General features: G+C 40.1%; 1 protein-coding gene across 3 annotated transcripts in view; it reads right to left on the reverse strand.

Annotated features, from left to right (window-relative positions):
* shank2b (SH3 and multiple ankyrin repeat domains 2b) overlaps window positions 1-25819 on the reverse strand; it is a 1055424-nt gene that overhangs the window by 460744 nt on the left and 568861 nt on the right. For all 3 annotated transcript variants that reach the window (XM_039749058.1, XM_039749068.1, XM_039749076.1), the window contains exon 14: window positions 15570-15727. In XM_039749058.1, the coding sequence (XP_039604992.1) occupies window positions 15570-15727 (158 nt within the window). The remainder of the gene's footprint in view (window positions 1-15569; window positions 15728-25819) is intronic.

Raw genomic sequence — 25819 nt, forward strand, 5'->3', positions numbered from 1 at the left:
CACAGCAGAGGAGGACACACTCAATGCTGCCAAAGGCTTCTTAAGGACACTGGAGGATTTTGAGCTTTTTTCATGTTGAGCACATGAACAATTCATGAACAAATCTTCTCAGAAACTGATGTGGTCTTGATATTGTGCAGTAGAGGGCTATTGGTGTTCTTTATTGAAAAGAATTGAGAGATAGAAGAGGTCAGTGGAGGCTTTCAAAGCTGTTTCTGCAAAAGTGGCAAGTCTCATGTCAGACACTCAAAATGAGCTTTGGTGAAACAATTGGTTGCTGCCACAATTGGAAGACCCTGGGAGTGTTACAGAAATCTGTACATGGCCATCTCAGACAATTTTCTGGAGCAAATTTCTCAGTGCTTTTCAAATTTGAAAAGTATGATCTTCCTAGAACTAATCAACCCAGGGAAATTAGATGAAATGAGTCAGGTATTTCCTAAGGAGGCATTGCAATGTGTCCTGAAAAGACCTGGGGTCTCATGTATATACGGTATGCACAAAAATGTTACGTATGAACGTTTCGATGTATAAGACCTAAACCTGGCGTAAAGCCACGCACATTTCCACGGTAGCTCATACCCTGGCGTATGCAAGTTCTCCATTCTGTTTTGCAGACTGGTGGCACCCAGCGTCAAAGCAGTACTTCTGTTCCTGTGTGGTTTCCCTTTCTTTTTTTAGATCCACATCCCTGATGCGGCTTTATAAATACACTGAAATTAACTGCATATTGTTTATTAGTTTAATGCATCTGATTGTAGTTAACCTATAACAATATAATGGTCCACAGAATGGTCAAACTATTCTAAATACAATAGCTGCTTTAGCGTTATTACTCTCACTGCACCTTCTTTTTCTTCTTTCAGCTGCTCCCATTAGGGGTTGCCACAGCAGATCATCCTTTTCCATATTACTCTCAGTGCACCACTCAGAGTATTAATATCACTGTATTTGAGTGGGGAATTACAGCTGTACAGCAGATTATCGGAAAGAGAATTATTGGTATACAGCATCAAGCAAGCACTGCCTCAGGCATGCTGTCTATTGAACTGCTCTCATACGGCAAATGCTTCAGAGCCTTTCCTCGCGGTTCAGAAACATTCATCCCAAGAACTATAAATGCACTCAATCAGTCCATCAAGTGCTCCTTGTAGAACTGTTTGTACTTATAAATACAATCACCTAACTGTAAACTTGCGATACAGTTATAATATTGCACAACCTGATCCACTTTATAAAGCACGTATTTATATATGATGATGATATCATTTTTAAGATGAAATGCAGCAAAATATGTTTATTATATTATACAGATAAAACTTTAACTTAATTTAAATAATCTATATTGTTAATAAATAAACACGTGAGGACATGGTGTCGCAGCGCCAGCGTTCACGGATTGTTCTTGCCTCGCGCTGTATGCTTGCTGGGACTGGTGCGACACTCGGTGGATAGAATAATTTAACATGTTAATGTTCCTTAAAAGTTTTAAAGAACTGGTGTTCTAAGCTTACAGATGGCATAACGTCTATTACAGAGCTGATTGTGTGGCGATTGGGTATTTGGAGAAAGAAAAGTTAAGGACAGGAATTGGGGGTTAGTACTTTTGAAAGAGAGTACTGCTGCAATAAATTATTTAATCGAAGGTCGCGCACGGTGCAGCAAGAATCCTGTGTGAGGCATGAACAATCACTGCGCCACCGTGTTCCCATGTTTAATAACATGCTTTAACTCCTATCATCATGAAAATTATATCAAGTATACATCTCAGTATTTTAATTATTCAGAGAGCTGTAATATCACGAATGTAATGGATTCTGTGTCCTGTCGGAGGAAGAGAAAGCCAGTTTAAGAAGCATGTACTGATTCACACACATAGAGCACATAGAAGATCAAATACAAAATAAACCATTTAACGTGCTACTTTAGTTACAATGGGACTAAGAAACTAGTAAATTAAAACGATTTTAAGATGAAGTTTATGATGTTCTACTTTAATGACAAAATAAACTATGTGATTAAAGTGAAAATTTAGAGATTAAAGTTGACATTTAGTGCTTTTTTCCCCACTTTGTGCCTATATTTTTCTCTGCACCCTAATAAACTTTCATATGACACTCAGACGGTGGGCTATGACTCGCCTTTTCACGGCGACTTTGATATGTGACAACTTCTTTTATATTTCGGGCACTGTGTGACTTTGTGAACTTAAGCTTTCGAGTTTCTCCGACACTCTACGTCACTCGATCAATTTCCTTTTGTTGTTTATACCACTGTTTAAACCAGTGAAAGGCAAGTCCAAAAATTTTCTTTTGCGGCGCACCTGAGGGACTGCCCATTGATAAAATCGTGACGACACAATCTATGGACAATTGCCAAAAAAAACACTTAATTTTACAAGTTTGAAAGACATTTTATTAATAAAGGAATCAAAGGATAAATCTTAAATTTAATTAATGTGAATGTAGAGATTGTTTTTCAGCACATATGAAGTTAGCGTTCGACAGATTTATGCACGCCATGTTACAGTGTGAATTCTACACACGTCGTTATGCATGAGGCCCCTGGACTCCAAGTCCTAAATTCAAATTGTGACTTATAGGGCAACAGGGTTAAGCTGTGTGATTTCTTGGTGTTTTTCAAAACCGGATCACCCGGAGGTAACCCACACAGACATGGGGAGAACATGCAAACTGACAAAATTAACATTCTACTGTCCAGAATGGAGAACATGCTGGGTATCTCTGGCACTGCCCTCCAGTGGTTCAAGATCTATTTGACTGATAGGGAAGAGTTTGTTAGTCTTGGCAACAGCAGATCCAGCACAGCACCATTCACAAAAGGAGTTCCTTAAGGCTCTGCCCTTGGACCTCTTCTCTTCTGTATTTATATACTTCCCTTTGGCCATATTATTTGTAGCTTTGAACTGGGTTATCATTTTTATGCAGATGATACTCAACTCTATTTCAATGTTAAAAGTTGAACTTCATCAGAGCTCTCTCAGCTCACAATGCACTAATGCACTAATGCTGAGAATCTTGTCCCTGTTTTTATCACATCCTGCATCGATTACTGTAATGCCCTGCTGGCAGGTGCCACTTCTAATCTTATATCACAGCTCCAGCTTATTCAAAACTCGGCTGCAAGAGTCCTTACTCGAACCAGCAGCAGCGAGCACATCACACCCATCCTGCTCCGCCTTCACTGACTCCCTGTGTCTTACAGAATCGAATATAAAATCCTACTAATAACCTACAAAGCCTTAAATGACCTTGCGCCAAACTACATCGATGACCTCCTCCATCACTATGTGCCTATCTGTCCACTAAGGTCCTCTGATTCTGGCAATCTTGTTGTGCCCCACACTAATCTACACTCCATGGGTAACAAGGCCTTCAGCTGTATAGCGCCCAGACTCTGGAATGACCTACCAAAATTAATTAGATCATCTTTATTCGGAGAAACTGTTTTTTAGTTGGAAATTCGCTTTTGAGTTTATTTATTGTAATTTACCATTTGTTAAGTTTTTTAATTAATTGTTCTTTATTATTATTGTTATTAAAATAACTAGATACAGATCATCTGTGCTTTAATTTTATAATGCAAAATAGTAATAATCATCATAACCATTATGCAATTCATTTAAATTCATTAACCCACAAAAAATAAATTGTAAAGATCAGAATACAACAGAAATGGTAAAATGACCAAATTATTGACATTATCCCAGGCAGGCAGGCCAACAACACAAAAATTAAAATGGGTGTCCCCACTGATAGAAACAATTTCTGTGGGTAACGCCTTGTCAGGCACTGGCAAAATCCAGACAGGTGGGGACCACAGGTTCTTACAGGAAAATATTACTGTTCACCTGATCTGAAATATTTATTGATCAAGTATCATCCATTTTATCTTGTAATGGAGTTCCTCTGGGTTTTTCTGGCAGCTGTTTATATTCTGACACAATCCAACACAAACAATAAGCTGAACAATTTGTAAAATATTATTACAGAACACAAATGTTAATAATGTGAGGGGTTATTAATTATTGCTGGGGACTCCAACAAAGCAAACGTAAAGAAAGCCTTCTCTGAATACCACCAGCATGTCACCTGCCACAGAAGAAATGCTAATACTCTGGATCACTGCTATACCTTGATAAAAGATGCTTACTGCACACTACTGTAACCACACTTCAGTTGATTTGATCACCTGCCAGTACTCCTGCTGCCAGCTTATAAGCAGAGGCTGAAGCATGTGGAGCCAGCAAGTCAAGTGGCCCAGTGCTGGACTAAAGACAAAGAGGGAAAGCTTCAAGACAGCTTCAAGTGTGTAAACTGGGACATGTTTAGAGATTTCTCACAAGATTTCGACAATGTCACACACGTGTGAGTAGGAGGCAGCTAAAGGGTCTAAGTAATGGTAATAAAACATCCGAATAGGGGGCGGCGGAGTGCGTTTACTGTCTTTCTCAGTTCCCTACAGACCTTTCCCAGGCAATCCTGCAAGGTTCCTGTGCCTCAGAAGACATCACTTCTGGAGCCGGCCCCTTTGCTAACGTCACTTCCGAAGCCGGGCCCTTTGCCGACATCACTTCCGGCACCGGTCCCTGTGCTGATGTTACCTCCGGTCCAGACAACATCTTTTCTGGTTCCAGCCCTTTTGATGACGTCACTTCCTCTGCGGGCCTTTAAAGCCTTCATCTTTGTCTATTGTAATTAGAGAAAAACAATATACAGTGGAACCTCGGTTCACGACCATAATTTGTTCCAAAACTATGGTTGTAAACCGATTTAGTCGTGAACCAAAGTAATTTCCCCCATATGATTGTATATAAATACAATTATTCCGTTCCAGAATGTATGAACTGTATGTAAATTTTTTTTAAAGTTTTTAAGCACAAATATAGTTAATTATACCATAGAATGCACAGCGTAATAGTAAACTAAATGTAAAAACATTGAATAACACTGAGAAAACCTTGAACAACAGAGAAAACTAACACTGCAGGAGTTTGTGCTATAGCGCTACGAAGCGCTCGCTAAAAACTCTTTTTTTAAATGAGTTTTAAGCACAGGGAAAAAAATGAACATATGAAAAATCTGTAATTTAATAAACCACCAAGAAAAGTAACATTGCAACAATGCATGCTACGAACCGATCGCTGAAAACAGAAGTGAAGTGGAGGTTAAAATCCAGCAGAAAAAAAGTCTTCATTAAATACAACGAGGTTAAAACACTGCTCGGATCTGTCACTTTAAAAACAAGCTTGGTGCATTCTTTAACTGCCTTCTTGGCCTTATGCGTCCAGCCATCTCTCTCTCTCTCGTGTGTGTGTCTCTGTTGCGTGCGTGTGTATGTGTTTCTCTCTCTCTGTTGCGTGCGTGTGTGTGTGTGTATCTCTCTCTCTCGTGCGTGCATGCATGTGTGTCTCTCTCGCGAGCCTATGTGTGTGTGTGTGTGTCTGTCTGCCTGTCTCTCATGCCTGTGTGTGTGTCTCTCTCTCTCGCACCTGTGTGTGTGTCTCTCTCTTGCACACCTATGTGTGTGTGTCTGTCTGTCTCTCTCTCTCTCTCTCTCGTGCGCGTGCCTGTGTGTGTTTGTGTCTCTCTCTCGCACACGTGTGTGTGTATGTGTATATGTCTCTCTCTCTCTCTCGCTGCACAGGGAGAGACTGAACACGTGTGGAAATCATCAGCGTGCACAAACCGAAAGGGAAGCTGGCTTGTTTGTTTACCGAGTCTGTGGTCGTGAACAGATGCAAAAGTTTGGCGAACTTTTGGTCGTAAACCGATTTGTACATGTTCCGAGACATTCGTGAACCGAGGGTCCACTGTACGGGTAGCTGCCCCAACTCTTTATGATGTCTGTGTTGTATTATTATCACAGTGGCGTAGTCGGCAGGATGAAGTCCCAGAAGAAACCAGGACACGGACATGACACTAAACAGGTAGGAAAGTACCGGGGCCGAGTTTCTGGGCGGGAAGTGTGTTTGGGGGTCATGAACAACTCAGTACAGGCTCCACTCCCCAAATACAAGTCCGGGCTTGTAACTTACAAAGTGGAGAGTGTGAAAGGGACACACAGATGTAGGCTGGTTTCTGGGAATGAAACAGAAAGGGCTTATTATGCTCTTTCGAAGGAGACAGCGGAGTCCCCCATTTGGGCTGAGCTCCCAGTTAAATATGGGCTATTCCCAGTCCAGCAGGCAAGAATAATAAAAAATTGGGAATTTTATTCAGAGAGCAGGCTATGACCCTCTGGGAGCAGGTGGCCTTATGGCTAACGTCATTTAAACTGACCACCTACCAAATAGCTTGCTTTATTGTTTTAAGGAGCCTCCCCAAAAACTTTGCCCAGCCGGACTGGGGAGATTTCCATTCTATGGAAGAGCTAATAAAGCTCATACAAACACCCATGCCAATCTCGAAATCTGGGAGAGCAGAACAGTCCTCTAGTGGATTTCCTAGAGATTACGTCCTACAAAATAAGTCTCTTCCACATAAATTGGAACCTGTGTCTGAGTTCCCGGGCCGCCGGGCGTGCGACTTACCTGGGTACTAGGCGGGATGTAGGTGGAAGGGAGGAGGCGGTTTGTGCGCTCTTGCCAACCCCCTGATGCTATTGAATATGGGATCCGTAGTCATCGTTACAAACTTGATGCCTTGTTTGATTCCAGCAGCAACATTTCCATTGTTGATTGCTGATATGTCTTACCGCAACAAAGAATTAAAGAAAAGACCAGTATTAAATGTATTCACAGAGACATCCGTATGTACAATACGGCCCTATGTTTCATGAGTCAGGGAGGATCGCTAAAAAAATTCCTCATGGCGGTCCCCATCCTAATCCACCTTTTCTAGCGATTCTGGGGCAGGACTGGTCTGAAAATAAATGAGGTAAACTATTGACTACTTCTGATAAAAATTTAGGCGTCGTTATAGATGGGGATAACTCATCTCAAGCAGTCTCCACGCCGTTTACACAGCCGGTGGAGAGAGATACAGAAGCCCACGAGGAGAACGGGAAGATTCCTGGACAATCGCAGGCGAATACGTCATCCATCTGCGCCTCGACAATTCAGGAGGAATCCACGCCCCTTGAGGTCAGTCTGGATCCTCTCTCCGACATACACTTTCAATTTAGAAAAACACTGGCTTCTTTTAAAAGGGAGCAGTGGAATGATGACTCCCTTAAATTTGCAAAAAATGCAGTAGTTCTTCTCAACGGCCAACGCACACACCAGCCCATGCCACAAGGACCTCCCTTTGTATTAGAAAATGATCTATTACATCAGGTCGCAGAACATAGGATGGAGGTCCGGAAACTGTTGTTAATCCCACGAACCTACCAGCGGCAGGTTTGTGAATTAGCACACACCCACCTCCTTGGAGGCCATTTAGGCTCAGACAAAACTTTAGAGCGGATTAAGCTCAGATTTTATTGGCTGAGAATTAATGAAGAGGTTCGCCATTTTTGTATTTCTTGTCCGGAATGGAAAATTCCTAGGAGGGACTGTGCTCCTCTCATTCCCTTTCTCTTAGTTGATGTCCCCTTTGAAAGAATCGGGGTCGATATTGTAGTACTCTTAGAGCCCTCAGCCCGAGGACATAAATATATATTAGTCCTCGGGGATTATGTGACCCGATATCTGGAAGCTGTTCCCTTGTGCTCAGCTACATCTAAAGCAATCGCACAGGAACTAGAAGGGGTCTTTGCGTGTGTCAGCATTCCTAAAGAATGGACACCTTTTACCTCGGAGACGTTCAGGGAAACAGCTAAGTTACTGAAAATAAAGCACTTAAAGACCGCAGTGTATCATACTCAAACTGACGGTCTAGCAAAAAGGTTTAATCAGACTCTCAAGCAGATGCTTCACAAGGTGATCAGTGGGGATGGGAGAAATTGGGATCAACTCCTCCCCACCTCGTTTACTTTGCCTATTGGAAGTCCCACAAGCCTCTACGGGGTTCTCACCTTTTGAATTATTTTACGGACGACAACCCCAAGGTACTGTATATTGGATATTTTGAAAGAATGTTGGGAAGGAGAGGCTCTTCCCTCTACAAATATTTTGGAATATATCACGCAATTACACAATAGATTTGGGAAAATTCGACCAATTCTAAAAAGTCATAAGGAAAAGGCACAAGCAGCACAGGCCCGTAATGACCATGGAACGACGCTCCAAGAATTCCGTCCGGAGGATCGTGTTATGGTATTAGCTCCCACCTCCCATTCTAAATTATTCGCCCATTGGCAAGGCACATGAAATTAAGGAGAGAAACAACCCAATCGTAAACCAAGCGAGCGGGTTCATCATGTGAACCTGATGAAGCCGTGGAAGGAGAGGGAGTCAGATCCCACCTCTGCTCAGCCCTGCTCATTCTTTACTCACATAGACACCCTTAATTTCGGCAAGGAATTAACTTATAGACAAAGACGGGAGCTGGAATCAGCTATCTTTTCCATCTCTGAGGTGGTGAGTGAAAAACCCGGGAGGACCTTTCTGATTGCGCACGACATAGTGACTGAACTGGGGGTTATAGCCTGAGAGTGCCCCCTATAGACTTTCCTTTTTTCAAAGTAAGCAGAAGTGGAGCTGTAAAATCAAGTGAATGCTGGAACTAGGAGTGATAGAGGAAAGTTATAGTCCCTGGACCAGCTCATTCGTTTTGGTTAGTAAGCCTGACGGCAGTTGGCGGTTTTGCAATGACTTCCGTCGGCTTAACCAGGTCTTCCTATTTGATGCTTATCCCATGCCTCGCATGGAAGACCTCCTCGAGAGGCTTGGCCAAGCAGAATTTTTGAACATACTTGACATGACAAAGGGGTACTGGCGGATTCCTTTAACGGACTCTGCAAAGGCCATTTGGTACCCCTAGCGGACACTGGCAGTATTGCGTCCTTCCGTTCGGGTTACACGGGCTCCTGCAACTTTCCAGCGTCTGGTGGACAAAGTGCTCTGACCCCATAATGCGTATAGTGCTGCCTATCTGGATGACGTTATCATATATTCCAGCACATGGAAGGTACACATACAGCAGGTCACTGTGATATTGCAGGCACTAGGAGAAGCCCGACTTCGTATCAATCCCACAAAATATTTCTTTGGACTGAAACAGGATAAATATTTGGGCTACCTGGTGGGTCGGGGTACCATGAAATAACAGTGTTCAAAAATAGATGCCATTTTAAAATAGTCCCATCCGTGAACCAAGTTGAAAGTCCAAGCAGATTGGCCGGGTACTACCACCAGTTCGTGACTAGGTTTTCTGAGAGAGTGGCGCCCCTTGACTGATTTAACAAAGAAGAGGGCTCCTAATCATGTGGTATGGACTGACAAGACGGACGCTGCATTCTGTGACTTAAAACAGGCTCTTACTTCAGCACCAATATTAAAAGCTCCTAATTTTTCTCTCCCTTTTATTCTCCAGATGGACGTTTCGGAAACAGGCCTGGGTGCCGTGCTGAGCCAAAGCGTCGATGGTGTTGAACGCCCCGTCACGTACCTGAGCCGGAAACTGTTGGATCGTGAGACCAGGTATGCAGCGGTGGAAAGGGAAGTCAATGCGATTAAATGGGCGATTACGCAGTTGAGGTACTACCTCTTGGGTCGGGAGTTCACTCTGGTGACGGATCATGCTCCCTTACAGTGGATGGCCCTTCACAAAGAGTCGAATCCACGGGTCACTGGGTGGTTTCTTGACCTCTAACCAAGTTTTTGCTAATTCATCATAAGAGATTTCTCCATGCCATTGCTGATGCTCCTTCTTGTGCCCACAACCTCTCGGTGCAGGACGCACGCCCGACCCAATGGGTCTGGGCTGATGGGGGGGAGGGGAGGGCCTTGTCAACAACAACAACAACATTTATTTATATAGCACATTTTCATACAAATAATGTACCTCAAAGTCACACACGTGCGAGTAGGATGCAGCTAAAGGGTCTGATTCATGGTAATAAAACATCCGATCAGGGGTCGGTGGAGTGCGCCGACTGTCTTTCTCAGTTCCTTACAGACCTTTCCTGGGAAATCCTGCAAGGTTCCAGTGCCTCAGAAGACATCACTTCCAGAGCCGACCCCTTTGCTGATGTTACTTCCGGTCCAGACGACATCACTTCTGGTTCTGGACCTTTTGATGACATCACTTGCTCTACAGGCCTGTAAAGCCTCCATCTTTGTCTATTGTAATTAGTTCTGTTGTGGACTGTTCTATGCACATAGTGCTTGAAAAACGTAAACTTTTGCAGGCAGGAAAAACAGTATACGGGTGGCTGCCCCGATTCTTTATGATGTCTGTATCGTATTATTATCACAGCAAGTATGCAAGCATAATACTGGGATTTATCAAAATATTTGCTGACAACTACAAAAACCATTCACGTATTTCCTCAAAAGAAACTGTGTCTCACCGGTGGCAACAGGAATTGACATGTAGCAATGCATTAAAAATGTTGATATATAAACATACAAAAAATGCAAATAGAAGTTCAGAAAAACAATCAAACTGATTAAATATCAGTTTGGGAGTAAACTAGAGATAAGAGTATAGCATCTACTAATAGTAATTCTAATTCAAACACATTTTAGGTGGGATGAGAGGTGCTTATGGACTACTAAGTAAAGACTAATCACAATTATGTATGAAATAAACATTTCAATTCAATTATTGTGGGTCATAAGATAAGTGGAAGTTAAACAATGAAGTTGGTGCCTGAACAGTTCTAATATTTACACTATACAAGTCCCAACAATGGAACTATTTAAGTCAGTATTAATGATCAAATACATTTGGTAGACATTTTTGTTTTCTATGAGGAAATAAGAATTTTTCTAAATACATGTAGAGAGAGTACTTGGAAAGAATTCCTGAACCTAGTAGATTCATCCCAGATATGACCATCCCAGAGGAAGCAGTGCTTAATGCATTGTTGAAGATTTATTTGTTCCATTTTTGTAATTGAGTACACTGTATTTGTTGAAAACCTCCTTGTTCAAAAGGTAGAGAGCAATTGAATATAAGCAATACCATGTTTTACAATTAAATTCTAACCCCATCTCCAACCCACCTGGAAAGCAATACAATCAATAAGAAGCAGTGTCTGAGAAATGCTTAAGTATCTTAAAGGTTGACAGACAGCCAGCATGCCTCAAAAGTCAAAATTAAGAAAGTCTTGCCATATTCTAAAGAAGTCTTCAGAAGCTCAACAGAGGGAAAATGTAATTTGTTCTAATTATAAATAGAATTGGACGTCTTTTTCCCTCTTTGTTATAATAGATATATGGATTAGGATTATTCCCGTTAAATCATATAAGGTGTTTTCCCAATGTGAACTAACTTTGGGGTGACAATGAAACATATGACCATGCAAGGAGAGTGTCTGACAACATTACTAAGAAGTTAGATCCTGACCTAATTTTTAGTTGAATTATACTATATTTTGTGCACACTGACAAGGAGTTAAAGGTTATGTTCCTTTTTTTTATTCAAATGTCTGATCAAAAAGTCCACTTTCCCATAGCAGCATTAAGATCATTTGGGGTGAACTTTTTAAAAAAACAATATTAGTGTGTAAAAATCTCTTCATTATTGCAAGATAGTATATTTTATACCATCAATTTAAATAGTAAGAGGGAAACAAAAAACATAATCAGCATTCAAAACTTGGTAAACAAAGGATGACAATAAACACCTACTGAATCCCTATGCCTAATTAAACAGGAAAAGCCCTGCTTAAGCCATTGCCATGACTCCCATTTTCTCCCCTGTCTCTGTTGTTCTCTCCAAATTGCAGTCTTTCTTCCTCCAGTTGAGCCCCTGCCATGACTCATATCCAAACTCAACTGGCCAGTAAGTGAGATGAGCTTTATATGCCAGGTTGGATGTCAGTTCTTCAAATATCCCAGGAAATACTTCCAAAGTTAGAAATATCTGCAGAATCTCTGGATTTGCTATAATGGTGCTCAATGTAGTGGTCCCACATGCTAGTGCAATCCTTTGCAGAGGGTTTTATCAATTACTGTATGTTTGTCTGGTCTGATGCCCTTATCTAAGATAACAATATCAGAATAAATTACCACTGTTTACAGAGTTTTTCAGTTGGAGCTCAGACAGTTTAAGTAAGTTGCTCATGTTCACACAGTGAATCAGAGAAATGAAATGAAACAGCAAAATGAGGGTTTTAAGTCCAGCGTCTTACCTACTACACCACATTAACTGCTCTAGTGAAGCAAAAGCTGTTGTTTAATGGCGTAAGCAACCCACAGGCAGTCTGTCCTCCCCTACCTATAAAATAGTTTGGGAGATGTCTTGACATGTTCCTTATTGTCCTTAGTGATATTATTGCTCTTCTTTTTCAATAGATGATAATTCTGCCTGAGCTCTTTACTCTCATACTATCAGGACCTTGTACAGCTCTGATCTGCTCTTTGGCAGTTCTTCTGCTCTGCAAACATGGTCCTGCCTGAGCAGCCCCTCAATGCCAAGGGATCCACTGTTATGGCATTAAAAAAGTGTTTTGAAGTCACAGTGATTTTGCCCTCTACCATTATCTCTTTCTTATGCCAGTTGTCTCTAATAGTGATTGTGAGTGTAAAAGAATAGTAAACATGTTAACCAGAATAGCTGGCCAGGCTCATCTCTGAAGAAAAAACAACAATTAAAAAAAGGTTCCCTTGCATATTTGTGTATAGTTCCTAACCATTACATTTTGATTAAATGCTATTTTAGCACAACCATTAAATAGCCAAAATGTACTTGTTGTGATGTGAGATTTTACATATAACTTGATAAATATTTTGCAAGTCTTTATTTGTAATTTAGGCAAAGCAATTAATTTAGTGTTTAAATTACGACTGAGTCTCTTTGCATTTTACGACAGAGTTGGGAGAGGATGCGTCTTAAACCAGTTTGGCAAGTATTTCTCTACTAAAGTCTTTCATCCCCCCACAAGGACGCCAGGATGTTTAACATATGGTTGGGGGGCAGGTGTAAGATGTTCTATATACCCCACTGGTCTGAGGTATGGCTGTTTGGAATTGACTTGTCTCAGAGGCCTTTAAGTACCATGATATCCTATTGGTTGTAGGGGTTGGACAGAAAACCCATAAATGTGCTTGCTTTATCTCACTCTCTCTCTCTTGCTTGCTAACCAACATATGATGAAGAAGCATGTCTGTTACTAACATCTGATGAAGAGGACAACACAATGGAGAGCACAGCTTCAGCCATATTGAACAGGCTTGAGGCCTGTTCTGAAGAAAGCTGAGCAGCAATGATGCTTTAACTAGAGACATTTTAAGTATCTACAAGTCTGTGTGCCACCTGAGCTACACATCACCATTTAATCAGGTTGTATGGTTGCCAATTTTCAAATTTACTTTGCATTTTTTTATTATTTATGAATATTATCAGTAATACATTATTTTATGTGTAACTTAACTCCTGCTTGTTTTTTTACTACATCTAATTGCCTGAGGTTATAGATATAGAAGGGAAGGTGGGGAAAAGTTATATAGAATAATACCTTATAAACAGTGGCAAGTCTGTGAGATTAGACATTCTAAGGCTACATATTAATAATACAATAGGGGAAAGTAGAGCAATATATATTACTCTACCAAGATAAAACAGTACTGTATGCATTACTGCATAACTGCATGACGCTAGCCTCCTAAACATTGTTCACAATGTAACAACTATCAGGGTCTGTATCAGGGAAAATGTGGAAATCACTAAACCTTGCTCCATGGTAGTTTATAATAACTCAAGGGTCGAACATGCAGATCAGGCCCTGACATTCTACCATCTCATGTGCTAGTAATAGAAAAAATATATATACAGTATAAAAAAAAAATGCACAAAAAAACATACCTCTAGTGTCCAAATTGTAACATCGGACTGTGCATTGGTGACTCAAAATGTATTGCATGTGTACTAAATATGCTTTAGTAATGTAGGTAGAAAAAGGTAGAAATACCTTTTATACCATATTTCTGTTTATGTTTTGGTATTTATGTGTTTCGCAGACAACAGAGCTGCACCAGTGTTCAAGGTTGAGCAGACAGCATGGCTTGCCACTTGTGATATCCGTCTGAAAGGTCCAACATAAAAATTGCCACTATGTTATATTGGTGCCAACGTGATTTGGAGTTTGGCTCCATTTGGAGTTGGAGTTTAATCCAGTATCTTATAGTCTGGCTTCACCTGCACATTTGAGGATACGCTAAACTCTGTCATATATGCAGACTGAAACCTGTTGGGCATAGCCCTTAACTGTGCACCAAAAAAGTCACCTCTTTCTGTTATGGTAAGGTTTCAAAGGAATATGATATCCAGTCCTGATTTGCACTATCTTGGTGCTGGGGCTGAATACTTAGTCCACTAGAAAGATTAGACCACGCTTAAATGGGGTGACCATATTGTGATTTGTGACCTTTATTACTTTTATGTGCTTTCTGAAAGAGTTTTAGGATTTCTTGGTGGCTTTTCTGGGGTTTCTGAGTCTGAGGAATGTGATTTCAAAATGTATTTCATTTTATCTTGGCTCGTTACAAACCTATAATGCGGTTGTGTCACAGTGCTATTTTGAATATTGATGGGCGGCACCATTTTGTATCTTTCAAGTTGGGAATTGCTGAGTAAACCCCAAAGTGGCAAAAAGGAGCACGCTCACATGAGATCATTGACAGAACATTATAAAGGGTCATGATATTGAAAAACCACTGATTTAGATGACAAGAGCTGTCAATCAATAAAATTAAGGAAAAGCAATGCATTATACCTTTGCAAATAAATTGCAATAATGTATTAATGTATTACTTTTGGCAGCCCTAATTGCAATATACACACTATGTTCTAGACAGACAGACAGGCAGACAGGCAGAGATAGATAGATAGATAGATAGATAGATAGATAGATAGATAGATAGATAGATAGATAGATAGATAGATAGATAGATAGATAGATAGATAGATAGATAGATCATGTCCAGGACAGGATCACAAGAAGGGGTAACCTATTTCTGTAATATAGGTGAAAGTCAACAAGAATCCATAGATTAGGTGCCAGTCCATCACAGAACATACCCAGGCACACATCTGTATTTATATATTCAGGGACAAAGAAGTGTTAATGAGTAATATACCATGCAAATCATTGGAATACAAATGCAAAAAATAATATCCAGTCAAATTGTATAAACTCCATGAAGAAGGAACCTATTTCAATAATCAATCCAGGGTCTTTAGAGCTGAGATAGCAACATTAACCACTGTGGAATAGTGTTGGCAAAGATGATATCATGAATTAAAAGAAATAAAAATCCTGAATGCAAAAATAAATGCAAAAATAATATAAATGTTTCCAGCTCACAACTAATTTGTAAAGTGTGAATGCCCGCAGTATATGTGCTCTATAATAAACTGTGTTTCCAAATGCAGTTTGAACATGTACTACACTAAGCTGGTTCAGGAAAAAAATAGGATGAATAAAGCAACAAATAATGCAATAATATAAGAACACACTTAAAATGTGTGTATCTAGCTAACATTAGGTCTACCAACCTTTTACCCGGTCTCCCTTGTATAGCGGTATCTCTCCATCTCCTTGTGGTTGATATGGCTTCACAACTATAAAATGCCTTCCTGGCACAGCACTGTATAGTTTACGCTTTGGTCCTTGAAAATCCAGGCCTGAAACTGTCTCCTTATTGGCATTAGGACTAAAAAAAAAAGACATATATGAATGTTAAAATTCAAAACATTGATGTAAAGAGATTTCTTGTATTTTTAAATTTGAAAAGCCATGTTTGTAGCATCTAAATTAAGTGAACAGGAATTAACAAAACCTTCAGTTTGCTATTTGTCAAATATACAAAGTCAACCACACTTGAATAAAGTCACTGAGTGGGCAATGGCATTAATTCAAAGCAGCTGCTGGAAATATCAAAATGACATTAACTACATCATTAGTGTCAGACTTTCTTGAAGTGTACCGTTTCCAAAACATCAGTAACATTCAAGGACATTTGATCTATCAGATATTGATAGTTAAAGATAAAGATTTTACAGATCTTTTTTCTGATAGTTCAGACAAGGTTATCATGAGTTCCCTTTCTCTTCTCATACTTTTTCAAGATTGTTACTTGTTAGTTCAATTATTTTTGCAGCCATAAGGCATTTTCCAAACAATTAAAGAAAGTTGGAGTCCACTAGTTCATTCACTTTCCTTTTCACAGAAATACACAAGCTGAGAGTCCTGTTTGCTTTATGTATACACCAGAAGGAAGATACTGATGTTAGTACACCAGAAGAACCCTTCAAACTTTACTGAAAGTTTCTTATTCTGCTACAGGGATATGTGGAGCCGGAGCCTACGTCAGAAGTAAGGGAACAAGAGAGGAATCAATAATGGCTTGAAGACTAATCTTCCACAGGGCATAATTGGTTAGTTCAACATCAGTTAATAATTCAGAGAGCAGTTTATATAGTATTTGTAATGGCATCAAAATATGTGAAATCTAATTTAATAAATGAAAGAGAAGGTATGAATCAAGAAATGAATATACAAATAAGACAAAAACCACATGTTAACAGCCCTGTGCATTAAATTACAGTGCATGGTACCGCACTATATTTGTACTTATTTGTATTTTTACACACAGGGTTCTCACAATAATATAGTTTAGTTATTGCATTTTTTTATAGGCAGAAAGTGGTAATTAATATAAATACTGGTCTGGAGCCAGGAGTACAATTTCTAGGGCTATATTACATCAGGCACAAAATACAGGGAAGTGACAAATACAATTTAAATACATGCCATTCCTGCAGTTAATTTAAATGGCTCAGTGGACATCCCTGAGAGGTACCCAATTCACTAGTACTGGTTTTGTTTAAGTGTGCTGATATATAATGTGAGAACAATTTTATCTTGAGACTTTAAAAGATTTGTACTCTTTGAGAATATTTTCAAAATGCTATGTTTAAGAAATTTCAATTTCAATTAATCACATGCTCCCCTTAACTAATACCTAAACAAGAGCCCACTGATCAAGGTCATCAATGCCAGTTTTACAGTACTAGAACTGGAATCTGCTCTCTCTGACAGTTATTGAACCAACACAAGCCCATTTGAGCCATGGTTTTAACTACATGACGTTATAAAGTACTGTTATTTTTGAATATGATTCATGGTCAGAGTTTAATAAACAACAATGTGATAACTGATTTTGTGAAGAAAGTAAAAAAATGTAAAATGCTCAAACTTTCAAATCCTTCAAGTCCCTGAACACACCTGAATTTTATACCATCTGTACAATTCCTAGCCTGTTTTAACCTTTCTTATTCCTTAATAAAATGCACATGCCTACAAACGGTACAATTTGTTTTTGTCTGAAACATAACTTGATAAACATGGTATAAAGAAAAATAGGCAGGGGAGGGAAGACAGGTTAAGTTGGAGCCAACAACTCATTGATAATCGTATTAAAATCCATGTGAACAGAGAAAAACATACACACACATTGTGGAGGCAAAATAAAATGAAAGGTACTTAAAAGTAGAGAAACTTACTAAATTATACCATTTTTAGTTTCTCCAGTTTTTTCTGGGTCTAGCTGTTTCTGGTGGTATATCTTAAGCAGAAATTCTGTGGAAAACTGTTTTGCCTATGCAACAGGAGCAGAGAAAATGGCAATACAAACTTATGCTTAAATTCAGTACTCTACAAAGTGGTCTGAATAGAGACAAGAGTTTTATGACCAGATATGTGGAATAACAGACTGATTGACCAGCTGACTACATCAGAAAACTATCTTGCAGACAATGCACTTAAAAAAACCTTACAGAACTTTCTCTAGTGATGGTTATCTTATCTCTACATTTTAATAGTTCATTGTTCTCTTCTTTCAGGGTCAATTCATCTAAGGTTTATTAATTTTGCTAACATTTGAACAAAAAGGTTGTTAAGATGAAAGAAAAAACTCACTTTGCTGTCCCAATACAAGCTAGAGTATTTTTCAGTTTCTTTGTTACACCTTGCCTGACGAAGGGGCCTTAGCTGCCTCCAAAGCTTACATTTGTAATCTATTTAGTTAGCCAGTAAAATGAGTCATTTCACTCTACTTTCTCTTGCCTATTCAAAAAATAGATGCATCAATGTTTTACAGTTAAACAAGATAGGAATGAAAGGACACACAGAGACTGAGAAAACATCAACACCATTTGGTGAGGGGCAATCATGCCAGATGGAAGGGCGCATGTGTGAAGGAAAGTCCCTAAATGTGCAACACCAGGACTAACAACTGAACCTTTGAGGAAAACTGCTGTTATTTCAAAGCAGTGAAAAAGCAGGTATGTCTCTACATCTTCAGCTTTAAAAATTAACAGTGACACATAAATCTGATTTGCAGATCTGCTACCAACCAAACATGACCTTACTTTTGAAATGAAGTTATTCTAGGCCAAATTATAGACAGAAGGATATTATTTTTTTGTTAACTATGTAGACAGATAGATAGGAATAATTAATATTAATACAGTACTTTGCTTTGTTTGCTCCAGTTAAGAAATTGAATCATTTCTTTAATTCAATATTTTGACGATAAATTTATTTTAGTGTGTATTTTTGTTTTGCTACCTGTCTGTCTCATTCTGGGTGCTATGAAATGCAAGCCACCTAATATGCAGTGCCCTTAGAATGTTCCCTGGGATTGGAGCTACAGTACATAAGAATAGACTGAACTGAATACATCCGCTATTTTCTCTCCTTTTTCCCCCCATCTGCTCGATGCATATTTAACCATTATTAAACAGACACACATCCTCCCCTCCTAACTCCCATTAGATAAAAGCTTGTGAATAGAGCTCTTTGTTTCTCCATTAGTTACAACTGCATAGAGTAAAAAAGCACCAGATGTATATTTTATTGCAGCTGTGAAGTTCCACAATTAGATCAAAATGGTAGCAACAGGTTTTACAAAGTAAGCAATTGTCTAACAATTGTCTAACAGTTTAGACCACCACAAGACAGTTAAAATATTTAATAAATCATTTCAAGCAGTAACAGGGATAACAAAGCACAATCATGGCGCACTGAAGCATATATTAAAGCCACCACTATGCCTACTCACTGCAGACGTCTTTCATATGACTTTACCAATAACTGATCAAAGAATTAATGTGTCACCTCACAATGCTGCATTTTTAATTTTTGGACTGTTTGCATTTGTTTTTTGTGGCCAAATAAAAACAAAGTTGTGTGAAAACTTTTGTACTGTTATTCTGAGTTGGACTTTTCTCTAAGTGTTTCGGAACTTGCTGGTTGGATCTTTTCACCTCTAATGATGATCTGACTAGAGTCTGCTTAAGGATATAGACTTAGCCTTGTCCTATTTGTTCCAATTCATTTTTCTTTAACCAATTGCCTTTCTTTCTTGGTGTCCATAACAGAACAGCCTTTATTCACAAACAACGGGATTGTGAATGGGACCATTCAGTTAATGCACTGGTGAAAATTACATTGTACTATATAGTGGTAGGAAGGTCAAGTGGGAGCCAAGGACATGAACAAAGCTCACAGAATCTACTTCTTCATTTAGCAGTGAATATGAACACAAGCAGGAGTTACAAAAAGTGTTATATGTTAAGTGATTAGACAGAATCAAAATATTTAAATCATCAAAATACCCTGTCCAAATAATTGTCTAGTTCAAATATCTAATCCATTCATCCATCCTCTTCCGCTTATCCGAGATCGGGTTGCAGGGGCAGCAGATTGAGCAGAGTTGCCCAGACTTCCCTCTCCCCAACCCACTTCTTCGAGCTCTTCTGGGGGAATCCTGAGGCGTTCCCAGGCCAGCCGAGAGACATAGTCTCTCCAGCGTGTCCTGGGTCTTTCCCGGGGCCTCCTCCCGGTTAGACGTGCCTGGAACACCTCACCAGGGAGGCGTCCAGGAGGCAACCTGATCAGATGCCCGAGCCACCTCATTTGACTCCTCTCGATGTGGAGGAGCAGTGGCTCTACTCTAAACCTCCCCCGGATGACTGAGCTTCTCACCCTATCTTTAAGGGAAAGCCCAGACACCCTTCAGAGGAAATTCATTCCAGCCGCTTGTATTCGCGATCTCGTCATTTTGGTTACTACCCATAGCTCATGACCATAGGTGAGGGTAGGAATGTAGATCGACTGGTGAAACTGAGAGCTTTGCCTTATTGCTCAGCTCCTTTTTCACCATGACAGACCGATGCAGAGCCTACATCACAGTGGACGTCGCACCAATCCGCCTGTCGATCTCCTGCTCCATTCTTCCCTCACTTGTGAACAAGACCCAGAGATACTTGAACTCCTCCACTTGGGTCAGGATCTCGCTCCAAACCCTGAGAGGGTACTCCACCCGGCTAGGGACCATGGTCTTAGATTTGGAGGTGCTGGTTCCCATCCCAGCTGTTTCACACTCAGCTGCAAAGAAATTCTGTCCATATAAGTTATGAACAGAATAAGTGACAAAGGGCAGCCCTGGCAGGGTCCAACTCTCACCGGAAACGGGTTCAACGTACCGCCAGCAATGCGGACCAAGCTCTGACACTGGTTGTACAGGGACCGAACAGCCCTTATCAAGGGGCCCGGTACCTGATTCTCTCAGAGCACCCCCCACCGGATTCCCTGAGGGACACAGTCGAACACCTTTTCCAAGTACACAAAACACATGTAGACTGGTTGGCCAAACTCCCATGCACCCTCCAGGACCCAGCCAAGGGTGTAGAGCTGGTCCACTGTTCCACGACCACTACGAAAATCACATTGTTCCTCCTGAATACAAGGTTCGACTATCTGACGGACCCTCCTCTCCAGGACACCCGAATAGACTTTTCCAGGGAGGCTGAGGAGTGTGATCCCTCTGTAGTAGGAACACACCCTCCGGCCCCCCTTCTTAAAGAGGGGGACCACCACCCTGGTCTGCCAATCCAGAGGCACTGTTCTCGATGTCCATGTGATGTTGCAGAGGCGTGTCAACCAAGACAGTCCTACAACATCCAGAGCCTTGAGGAACTCCAGGCGTATCTCAACCACTCCTGGAACCCTGCCACCAAGGAGTTTTTTGACCACCTCGGTCACCTCAGTCCCAGAGATGGGGGAGTCCACCTCCGAGTCCCCAGGCTCTGCTCCCTCACTGGAAGGCATGTTAGTGGGATTGAGGGGGTCTTCAAAGCACTTCCCCCACCAACCCACAACGTCCCAAGTCGAGGTCAGCAGCGCACCATCCACACCATATAAAGTGTTGACTCTGCTCTGCTTCCTCCTCCTGAGACGCCGGAAATGTGGGCCAGAATCTCCTCGTAGCCGTCTGGAAGTCGTTCTCTATGGCCTCCCCAAACTCCTCCCATGCCCGAGTTTTTGCCTCAGCAACCACCGAAGCCGCATTCCACTTGGCCTGCCGGTACCTATTAGCTGCCTCCAGAGTCTCACAGGACAAAAAGGTCCTGTAGGACTTCTTCTTCAGCTTGACGGCATCCCACACCGCTGTTGTCCACCAACAGGTTTGGAGACTGCTGCCATGACAGGCACCGAACACCTTACGGCCACAGCTCCGGTCAGCTGCTACAACAATAGAGGCACAGAACATGGCCCATTCAGACTCAATGTCCCCCACCTCCCTCGGGACATGGTCGAAGTTCTGCGGGAGGTGGGAGTTGAGGCTACATCTGACAGGGGACACGCATTCTCCCCCACCATCGAAGCCAACTCACCACCAGGTGGTGATCATTTGACAGCTCTGCCCCTCTCTTCACCCGAGTGTCCAAGACATGTGGCCGCAAGTCCGATGACATGACCACACAGTCGATCATTGAACTGAGGCCTAGGGTGTCCAGGTGCCAAGTGCACATGTGAACACCCCTATGCTTGAGCATTGTGTTCGTTATGGGCAATCCGTGACAAGCACAGAAGTCCAATAACAAAACATCGCTCTGGTTCAGATCGTGGGGGCCATTTCTCCCACTCACACCCTTAACCTGGATGAAGGCCCACAATCTATACCTCAACCTGGCAAAAACTGAGCTTCTTGAGATCACTGCCAGCCAGTCTGTTGAACTAACCATCTCTGCAGAGCTTGGCTCACTGTCACTAACATCTGGCAAGTCAGTACACAACCTTGAGATGGTGATTAATGAGCAGCTGTCTTTTTCTGAGCACATTTCTACTCTTTCTTGTAAATACAGGTTCACACTTTACAACATTCACAAGATCAGATCTTTTTTGACAGAATATGCGGCACTACTTCTGGTCCAGGCTTTGGTCTTGTTGCGTCTGGACTACTGCAACTCACTTCTGACAGAGGTACCCAGCATATGCTATCAAGCCAATACAGGTGGTCCAAAATGCAGCCATTCTTCTTGTATTTAATCACCTGAGACAAGCTCAAGTTACTCCTCTCTCCAGCTTGCTACATTGGCTCCCTGTTGCATCACACATTAAATTCAAATCAGTGATGCCTGCCAACAGAGCAGTCAATGGGTCAGCACCTGCGTATATGGAGACATTGGTGGGGTGCTATGCCCCTTCTCGCGCACTTCGGTCTGCCAGTGAACGGCGTTTGGTGATACCACCTGTGTGTGGCATCAAGTCTCAATTCAGACTCTTTTCCTGTGTAGTTCCTAGTTGGTGAAATTAGCTGCCCAACTCCATTTCTACTGTTGACTCCCTCAATGTATTTAAGAAACAATTGAAAACCAAACTGTCCTATGAATATCTGTCTAATTGATTGAGAAGAAAGAAAAAGAATGCTCTGTGATCCTTCTTACTGTTAGTTGATTTGTTGCTACATTAAGTTTAACTGCTGTTTAACTGAATAGACAGGCCCTAGCCTAATGTTACTCGATTGTGTTTACCTCTTTTGTAAGTCGTTTTGGATAAAAGCATCTGCCAATCAAATAAATCTAAATGTAAATATGTGTAAGCGTACTTCTCTCATAAGATGTGTGCAGGGTAATCATCAATTGAGCAAAATAAAAAGTTAGAATCAAAAGAATACATTAAACATGTCATGATTTTGCAAGTATTGAAACAAATTATAGCTTTGATTTAATTTACAATTTTGCAACATCTCACTTTAACATTTGATAATTACACTTTTTATAGTATAAACCTATTTACTAAAAGAACTAACAAAAATATTGTTCTTGAAAGTAGTAAATGCTTTTGCCAAAAATTTCTTTAAAACAAAATTGGGTAATGAAATAAATAATCCTTTCCATAAATAAACATATTGTGACTTTATTTTTATCAAAAGCAATCCGCGTGATTCCCACAATTCTAATGAGTTTCCCAGTTTGGATTCCGTGTCTTTGTTGACTACACATCTGCGAAGCACTGATAAGGTCTTATTAACACTATCATACAACTGACGAGTGGGTTTTTCCCTTTCACATAATTATTATTCAGTGTTTACACAACAATACCAAAGCTACCTGCAGAAATATAATCGTTTATTTGTCAAAAATACTTAATTCTATGAGTAAATTGAGCAATAAAAAAACCAAATAGCTCGGAACACTTGTAAACTTTGAGACATACATCTTTTTTAAAAAATATAAACTTGAAGTGGATTTTAATGTGTTACCAAACAGAGCAATCGCCATCAAGTCTAGTGTTCCTTGTTAGAAAGAGAAGGTGACGTGTGTTAAGAACAGCTCTCAAGCATTAGCACCCAATAAAGAACACTCAAATGCTAAATTATTATCAAATACTAGAGAGTAGAAACATATATAACATTCTCAAAACCCACTTACTTCAATTCAGGCCAAACACCATCTTATGCCATTGGGAACAAGGCAGGTAAGGGCCCTGGTGGGGGCGCCTGTCCATTGATGAGCCCACTCTTTCACACAACCAAAAAGGGTTCATTTAAAATTGCCAGTCAACCCAATCGGGCACATTTTTGGGGATGGGGATATGGCAGGAAAAAACAAGCGAACACAAAGAAATACACACTACAAATACAGAAACACACAAACGAGTATGAAGTTCAAATCCTGGAAGCAGGGTGTATGTGGCAGCAGTGCTACCTAATGCTCCATCGTGCTGCTTGTTCTTAAAGAAACAGTATGTGATTTTGAATGTTTATAATAAATAAAAAATCATGTGAAAAGCTATCTTCACAAACCAGTATGAATGGCATGATTTTCTTATTTACCAAAATGAGTTTTTTAATATTGGTGTAATTTAAATGCTCACTACAACAAACAATATCATAATAAACACATTGTGCATACACTCCTTATCTGAATTTATCTTATGAGCTGTAAATGATGGTATTGCCCTCTTTGATTTTAATGAAGGAGGATTCACAGCTGCAGCTGGCTATCTGACTTTTCAGATTCTGATGCTTCTATTTTGTCCTATTCCTAGAATCGCTGGGTTGGGGTGCAGCAAGACAGTACAGGCAATTAAATGCATTCATGAACGCATCTGATTAAGGACTCAAACTATGTTATTAAAGTGTCTGACTGTCTTAATTCCAGACAGCAACTGTTATAAGATTAAACTGTGCACAGCAACCGAGGATTGTAAAAAATGTAACACAATATTTTATGAAAGACTTTATAAAAAAAAAAAGCTTCACTTAAAATTACAATTAATTAATTACAAACTAACTTATTGATGTTAGTAAGGTACACACTTAACACAAAGCTAAAGTTTGCTTTTGCATGATTTCCATTAAAATTCAAATTAAAAAAGTCACACTTCAACTTTCTTTTAAGTCAAGTGATCAATATTTTATTAAATATGCTCCTCCATATCAATGAAATGCTTGTAAAATCAAATACAAATAACTCATTCACTGAAAATAAAAGTATAATAGGGAGGGTGCAACATGAAAGACATCATGAAAGAGATTAAGAATTAAATGTTAAAATTAACAGACAATATAATGAAAAGCATTTTAACAAAAGCAATGACTTGAACATTAGGTCCATTGGATTTTAACAAACACATACCTTGAATTAAATGACTGCATGCAAATAAATTATAAGAATGACAGCTACATAGAACTTTTTCCAGGGCCCACAAAGTTTGAGAAAGCAAATAAAACATATGCAAAACAATTATTTACATTTAAACACGCTCACCTCAAGCTCTTATTAAAACAGAATCTAGCGCAAAAAAATTCTCTAGGTCACATTTAGTGCTTAGGACCATTATTTCTTTAGCTACTTCAGGATATGACACATTTTTGCAACCTCCCTTAAATACATAGTATACTGGTAAGGGCAGTGCAATGGGTAATGCTGCTGCCTTAGAGCCATTATAATCTTGGGTCAGAATACTGTCTGTGTGGAATTTGCATGTTCTCCTTATGTTTGCCAGGATTTTTCACCCATAACGCAAAGTTAATTGTCTTAAAGTTGTTCTATGACCCGTCTCTCCACCTTGTCTTCAGTTCTAAAAGTCCTTCCCAATGTGGATTAGGTTTCATGATTATGAGCATGTGTATAATTCTAGAAGTAACTACTAATAATATTTTAGCAAAAGGCAAGCCTTGTGCACGTTTTGAGTCTATGAATAGATATCAAACATGGATTATTGAAAACGAGTAAGGAGAGATTTTTTTTTTTGGAGTGTTACCAATAGGAAACACATATTTTACCAGAAGCATTCCTGGGTCCTGCCTCACAGTCAGAGTCAGAGTTGAGAAGCAACCTGGAAAGTGGAAGGAGAGACAAGACATCCAACTTGTCCTTGGATTGTGTGATTATTGGCTGTAAGACACGGTGTGTAATAAAAATTCTTTTATTTGAACCTGGGACTGTGT

The sequence above is a fragment of the Polypterus senegalus genome, chromosome 1 (genome assembly GCF_016835505.1).
Source record: "Polypterus senegalus isolate Bchr_013 chromosome 1, ASM1683550v1, whole genome shotgun sequence".
Lineage (NCBI taxonomy): Eukaryota > Metazoa > Chordata > Cladistia > Polypteriformes > Polypteridae > Polypterus > Polypterus senegalus.